The sequence below is a fragment of the Nerophis ophidion genome, linkage group LG28, assembly GCF_033978795.1.
Source record: "Nerophis ophidion isolate RoL-2023_Sa linkage group LG28, RoL_Noph_v1.0, whole genome shotgun sequence".
Taxonomy (NCBI): domain Eukaryota; kingdom Metazoa; phylum Chordata; class Actinopteri; order Syngnathiformes; family Syngnathidae; genus Nerophis; species Nerophis ophidion.
Genome location: NC_084638.1, coordinates 2,292,577 through 2,300,588, shown reverse-complemented (window position 1 = coordinate 2,300,588; position 8,012 = coordinate 2,292,577). Strand labels below are relative to the sequence as shown.

Sequence of the window (8,012 nt, the reverse complement as noted above, 5' to 3'; positions counted from 1 at the left end):
TCACTCACTCGGTGTCTAAGGTGAACGGATGTTGTCGGTAGTAACAGTTGTGGAATGTTCCAGGGTCACACAATGGAGGACCTGGTCAGATCGTACGTGGCCATGTACGAGAGGCAGAGGCAGGCCTTCCGATCAAGAAACCACATGTTCACTTGATCTGCGGCGCCCGAACGCCGGCAAGATAGGAATATTTAATGTTTTTGTTCTCTTAACTGAAATTTATACTTTTGAAAAAATTTAGCTGCTCCTGTATAGAATTACCAAGGCCATAGATTATATAGAACAATAAATATGTATCCTCACACTTTCTTCACTTTTCCATCACTTCTGACTGACCCGATATAAATGTAGTAAAAACGTGCACGGCCGTGTCTCGCCACATCGCACATTTAAAAAAAATGATATTGTTTTAAAGCATACCCCGTTCCCTTGAATTGCCACAGGGCATATAGTAAGCGCCTGCCTTGAATTACTGCCGGGTCACACTCGCTTTGCAAAATAATCAATCAATCAATCAATCAATGTTTATTTATATAGCCCCAAATCACAAATGTCTCAAAGGACTGCACAAATCATTACGACTACAACATCCTCGGAAGAACCCACAAAAGGGCAAGGAAAACTCACACCCAGTGGGCAGGGAGAATTCACATCCAGTGGGACGCCAGTGACAATGCTGACTATGAGAAACCTTGGAGAGGACCTCAGATGTGGGCAACCCCCCCCATCTAGGGGACCGAAAGCAATGGATGTCGAGCGGGTCTAACATGATACTGTGAAAGTTCAATCCATAGTGGCTCCAACACAGCAGTGAGAGTCCCGTCCACAGGAAACCATCTCAAGCGGATCAGCAGCGTAGAGATGTCCCCAACCGATACAGGCGAGCGGTCCATCCTGGGTCCCAACGAGCGGTCCATCCTGGGTCTCGACTCTGGACAGTCAGTACTTCATCCATGGTCATCGGACCGGACCCCCTCCACAAGGGAGGGGGGGACATAGGAGAAAGAAAAGAAGCGGCAGATCAACTGGTCTAAAAAGGAGGTCTATTTAAAGGCTAGAGTATACAGATGAGTTTTAAGATGAGACTTAATTAGTGCATGCTTAGTATTACAGCCGGGTCAAACTCGTCACGTCACGAGTCATCATTTTCAAAATGGAGGAGGTTGATTTCAATACCGGTAAATTTGAAATCACGTAAAGGGAAGAAGATTAAGTTCTATTCAGTAGGATTTAAGGTCCAAGCTTACATCACACTCCATTTTTTTTACTGCATGCCTTTGGTAAGTGCCGGAGTGAGAAGAGGTTGTAAAATATTTAGCGCATGCTTACTTTTACCGCATGCCTTTGGTAAGCGCAGGAGTGAGAAGAGGTTTTCAATTAATTATCGCCCCGGCGGCAATTCAAGGAAATTCGGTATATAAATTTGGCTCAATTGAGGAGAGACGTCTGGACTGTACTCTTGTACCGTCTCACCACGCTCGGGCGAGAGATTGTACGCCTCCTCTTTTATTTGGACTTTCCCTGATTACATGGCAACCGCTGTTTCTAAAGGGAGGGGTGGGTCGTAAACAGCTGTCACCTTTAGTTCAAGGAAATACTCCTTCTTTTACTTATATAGCCCTAATTCACTAGTGTCTCAAAGGGCTGCACAAACCACAACACAAACCACTACGACATCCTCGGTAGGCCCGCATAAGGGCAAGGAAAAGTCACACCGGTATTTAACTTATTCCTGATCCTAAACTAAGCATTGTCAACCATAAAAATGGCTAAATTAATTTAAAAGGCCTATTACTAGAGTAGTATTGACCCCCCGAGAGTATGTATCTGTGTATATATGTAAATGTGTATGTATGTATGTATGTATGTGTGTATATACATGTATATGTATGTATGCATATATATATATATATATATATATATATATGTATGTGTGGGGAAAATCACAAGACCACTTCATCTCTACAGAACTGTTTCATGAGGGGTTCCCTCAATCTCCTGATGATTGAGGGAACCCCTCATGAAACAGTTCTGTAGAGATAAAGTAGTCTTGTGATTTTTCCCAAACCTACATATATATATATATATATATATATATATATATATATATATATATATATATATATATATATATATATATATATATATACATATACAGGAGTTCAAACCCCAACCGAGTCATACCAAAGACTATAAAAATGCCACCCATTACCTCCCTGCTTGGCACTCAGCTTAAGGGTTTTAACTGGGGGTAAAATCTCCAAAAGGATTCCCGAGCGCGGCCACCGCTGCTGCTCACTGCTCCCCTCTCCTCTCAGGGGGGTGGAACAACGGGATGGGTCAACTACAGGGGGTTATTTCACCACACCTAATGTGTGTGCGACTATCAGTGGAAATTTTATTTCATTTAATAATGTGTATATGTGTATATATGTGTATATACGTATATTATGTATGTACAGTTGTGATCAAATTTATTCAACCCCCACACAATTTTGGTGTTTTAGCCTGTTGGACATGTATTTCGTATTTTGTTTATAGTCATATCAAATAAAGTTGTGTCAAATAGACAAATGCAACTTAAATTGTAACACTGTGTTTTACAAAATACCAAAAAAGGACATTTTTCTTAATATCTCATTGACAAAATGATTCAACCCCCTAGTTCCATGCATCTTTAGTACTTAGTAGAACAGTAATGACATCCTTCAAAGGTGATACATAAGCTTCTTGCAAGCATCTACAGTATTTTAGCCCATTCCTCTTGGGCAAAGGCCTCCAGTTCTTTCATATTCTTGGGCTTCTTCAAGTCCCACCACAGCTTTTCTAGAGGATTTAGGTCTGGCGACTGTGAAGGCCACTCCAGAGTCTTCCAGCCCTTCTTCTGCAACCACTCTGATGTTGATTTGGAGGTATGCTTGGGATCCTTGTCCTGTTGGAAGCTCCAACGTCTCCCAAGCCTCAGCTTCCTCACTGACTTCATGACATTTGCAGCTAATATATCCTGCTAGGAAATAGAATTCATAATGCCTTGAACGCGCTGGAGATTCCCGGTACCTGAGGCAGAGAAACAGCCCCAGAGCATGATTGACCCACCACCATGCTTAACAGTAGGCAAGGTGTTCTTTTCTTTGTAAGTTTAATTTTTTCTCCTCCAGACATAACGTTGATTCATAGGCCCTAAGAGTTCTACTTTTGTCTCATCACTCCATAGAACAGTTTCCCAAAACCTTTGGGGTTTGTCCCGATGATTTTTGGCATACTGGAGTCTATTTTCTTGTGCCTGGTAGTCAGAAGTGGGGTGCGCCTGGGAGTTCTGGCATCTCATAGTGCACGCCTTATTGTCTGGGACGAAACCTGCGTTCCCCCCTCTGCAATGTCCTGTTGTAGTTCCTCAGCTGTTACCTGGGGGTTTTTCACCACTGTACGCACACAGCATCCTCTTTCTACCACGCCCAGGTGGTGTTTCCACTGTGCCTTTAGCTTTAAACTTGCGAATTATGCTCCCAACTGTGTCTCTTGGAATGTGTAACGTCTTTGCTATTTTCTTATATCCATATCCTTTCTTATGAAGAGAAGTTACCTCCTCTCTTGACTTCTTTGACCACTCCCTGGACTTCACCATGTTACAAATACACCATTGACCATCTACAAGAAGCTGAGCGTCAGTCTTTTTCAATCAGTTTAATTGTTGCTCGTTATTGTTCTAATCACATCTACAGGTGTTTTCAACACCTGATTTTAAAAGACCTTAGTCAAATTCTGTTCTTAAGAGTTATGATCTTCGAGGGGTTGAATATTTTTGTTAATGAGATATTAAGAAAAATTTCCTTTTTTGGTGTATTGTAAAATACGGTGTTACAATTTAAGTTGAATTCATCTATTTGACACATCTTTATTTGATATGACTATAAACAAAATGCGGAATAAATGTCCAACTTGCTAAAACACCAAAATTGTGTGGGGGTTGAATAATTTTGATCACAACTGTATGTATATTATGTATATATGTGTGTATATATGTATATATATATATATATATATATATATATATATGTAGGTGTGGGAAAAATCACAGGACTACTTCATCTCTACAGAAGTGTTTCATGAGGGGTTCCCTCAATCACCAGGAGATTTTAATGGAAGCATTCACATACAATGGTTTATATAGGGCACAGAGTGGGTGGGTACAGGCAGGCGTAGGGTGCGGTGATTGGCTCATGTGTTACCTAGGAGGTGTTTCCGTCTGTGGCGGCATGTTGAAATAATTTCACTGCGCTTGTTGAGGGATGACAGATCTGGATGATATATAATAAACAGTTTCTCTTTTAAGCATAGGTTGCATCTTTTATTACCACTGTTGTAAGGTGTCCTGGATTCAAGAATTTGCCACGTTATTGAATATTCAACATCATTGTCTTTGAGGTTCCAAATGTGTTTGCTGAGTTCTGTAGAATTCCGCAAAGTCTGGTTTCTAAAGGAGGCGTTGTGATTATTCCATCTTGTTTTGAACGCTCCTTCGGTTAATCCTATATATATATATATATATATATATATATATATATATATTTATAAAAGCAGTTCATAAAATGTCTGCCAGGATGTCCTCGGATGCCCTGCCTGCAGCTTGAGGGTGTAGTGCAACAATCTCATCACTTTATACAGTCCTCATTGCTCCGTTACCATGGAAACCCTGTGGCCAAAAAAAAAAAATTTGTGATTGCTGGTGCCTCTCCTCATCCTGAGTCGCCGTCAAGTGGATCGGCACCAGAAGAAGAAGGAAACAAAACAAAAAAAGATAGTATATTGATAATGAACGTGTTTTAGTGCGATACAAGTCAAACAAATGTATTCGGAATTCCTAAACACCTTTGGGTGTGATTGTGCAGACGCTACAGAGCGGCATTTTTGATGCACTGCACCAAATCCGGAACAAAAGACCGTAGAGTAGAGTCAGCTTCCCATTTGCAACCACCACCATACAGTATGAAGACCTGAGAACGGATCGATACGGGGTCAGCACGGCTGATACTGACACTTTTTGCTTGGAACATTTTCCAGATCGTTGAAGGGTTTTACCTTTTAAATATTGTGCACACTTCAAATCTGAATACAAGTCCAGACTTGTTTTAGACAAAGCAATACCTAAAAGTAAATGATTTTAACAGCAAATATGGCTGTCAAAAATAAGTTAATCATGTGGTTATTTACAAAAAAAAGGCCGATATTTTGTACAAATATACCGAATGTGTCTGGGGAAATTTAACAAGTGTATTTAAAGTTCAAACAATATAAAATTACTGAATATGTTATATTATTTATATTCAACAATGCCGATTTATGATACTGAGTTTATTGCCTGTAATTTCCAAAGCAATGGCTGTTTTATTGCACTATATGTATAATTTAATGACGCCAACATTATGAATTATTTGAAGAAACTTTATTCGAATAAATTATTATTATTATTATTATTATTTTTTGCCCACGTGAGATGAGTGTACCAAAAAAAAAATGTTTCGGAGATGTGGTCTGTACGGGATACTCGGTTGCAATACACTTTTCCACCACTTGTGGCAGTAATGAAAATATGAAACAAAGAGAAGAAGTCTGGGGCTGGAGTCATGTAGAAGTTTCTGGAGCGCAAAAACGATGACTAAAGTGGTGAGGCTGCTTTTTCATTTTAACTTTATTTTATTGACGGTTTAGCTAAGAAAAATATGTATTATTAATTTCGTTATTTCAGCGCTAAATTATTGTATGTAAAATGGAAAAAAATATATATATGTATGAGTCCTTTCCTATTTGGTTTGTACTTATTTTTCTAATCAGCCTGATCCAAGCCTAAGGTTTGTGTTAAATAATTTTATTTTAATTGTATTAAAAACTGAGGTTAGATATAATAATTAAGCATGATTACAATCAAGAGTAAGATTACTAATTTAGTCTTAATATTTGAGATGGACCCAAACCCCTTTGTAGTCTAGGTCTATATATATATATATATATATATATATATATATATATATATATATATATACACACACACACTATATATGTGTATATGTATGTATGTATGTACATATGTGTATATATATGTGTATATATGTATATGTGTGTATATATGTACGTATATATGTGTATATGTATGTATATATATATATATATATATATATGTGTGTGTGTATGTATGTATGTATGTACATATGTGTATATATGTGTGTGTGTTTATATATATATATGTATGTATGTATGTATATGTGTATGTATATATGTATGTATGAGTATGTTTATATGTATGTATGTATGTATATATATATGTACACACACTATATATATATACACACATATGTGTGTATGTACATATATAAAACATATATGTATGTTTATATGTATATACTGTATATATGTATATCTATGTAAATATATGTATGTATATATGTTTGTATATATATGCATGTGTATGTATATATATATATATATGTATATATATATATATAGAGATAGATATAGATATATAAACCCCATTTCCATAAGAGTTGGGAAATTGTGTTAGATGTAAATAGAAACGGAATAAAATGATTTGCAAATCATTTTCAACCCATATTCAGTTGAATATGCCACAAAGACAACATTGATGTTCAAACTCCATCCATCCATCCATTTCCTACCGCTTGTCCTTTTTGGGGTCGCGGGGGGTGGCTGGAGCCTATATCAGCTGCAATCGGGCGGAAGGCGGCGTACACCCTGGACAAGTCGCCACCTCATCGCAGGGCCTAATAACCCATGGGGTTCAATGTGATTTTGGCCCACCTTTTGCAGCTATTACATTTTCAACTCTTCTGGGAAGGCTGTCCACAAGGTCGCCGAGTGTGTTTATAGGAATTTTCCACCATTCTTCCAAAAGGTCACACACTGATGTCGGTCGAGAAGGCCTGGCTCTCAATTCATCCCAAAGGTGTTCCATCAAGTTTAGGTCAGGACTCTGTGCAGGCCAGTCAAGTTCATCCACACCAGACTCTGTCATTAATGTCTTTATGGACCTTGCTTTGTGCACTGGTGCACAGTCATGATGGAAACGCTCCAACTATTCCCACAAGGCTGGGAGCATGGAATTGTCTAAAATATTTTGCTATCCTGGAGCATTCAAAGTTCCTTTCATTTGAACTAAGGGGCCAAGCCCAACTCCTGACAAACAACCCCAAACCATAATTCCTCCGCTGACCCCTCTCTTGTCACTTTACGTGGCTTACCTACCACTTGTTGGCTGAGTTGCTGTTGTTCCCAAACTCTTCTATTTTCTCATAATAAAGCCGACGGTTGACTTTGGAATATTTAGGAGCGGGGAAATTTCACGACTGGATTTTGTTGCACAGTTGGCATCCTGTGACGGTTCCACGCTGGAAATCACTGAAAGCGCCCCATCCTTTCACAAATGTTTGTAAAAAACAGTCTCCATGCCTAATTGCTTGATTTTATACACCTGTGACCCGGGCCAAGTGATTAGGACACCTGGTTCTCATCATTTGGACGGGTGGCCAAATACTTTTGGCAATATAGTGTATATTTTGCCTTCTGTTTTAGTTGCTTTATTGAGTTTACAACCCCCTGGTGCTGTTTTTGTTCTGTTACTTTACTTGTTTTGATTGTTATTATTAATTTGCTTGTTTGTAAATGTTGCATATTATAAATGAAAGTTTATTCCCGAGTGGGAAGCCAAAAAATCTCTTTCTTAGCTGTGGTCCGTATGGGATACTTAATTGTAGTACACTCTTCCACCACTTGTGACAGTCATGACAATATCAGACAAACAGAAGAAGTCATAGGGAAGTTTCTTAAGCGCAAAAATGATGACTAATATATGTGTTATTATTTATTGTTAATTTCGCTGTTTATTTATTTTAGCACGAAAAAAATTGTATGTAAAAAGAAAAATGAGTCCTTTCTTATTCAACATATTTAGTTAGGACTTATTTGATTATAATTACTGATTTCTCCCACGGCACACCAGA

General features: G+C 38.3%; 1 protein-coding gene across 2 annotated transcripts in view; it reads left to right on the top strand.

Annotated features, from left to right (window-relative positions):
- The window catches only part of LOC133544967 (unconventional myosin-VIIb-like), a 130,630-nt gene extending 130,323 nt beyond the window's left edge, over positions 1-307 (top strand). For both annotated transcript variants that reach the window (XM_061890225.1, XM_061890226.1), the window contains one exon: positions 64-307. In XM_061890225.1, the coding sequence (XP_061746209.1) occupies positions 64-156 (93 nt within the window). In that variant the 3' untranslated portion in view covers positions 157-307. The remainder of the gene's footprint in view (positions 1-63) is intronic.
- Positions 308-8,012: the final 7,705 nt, after the last annotated feature.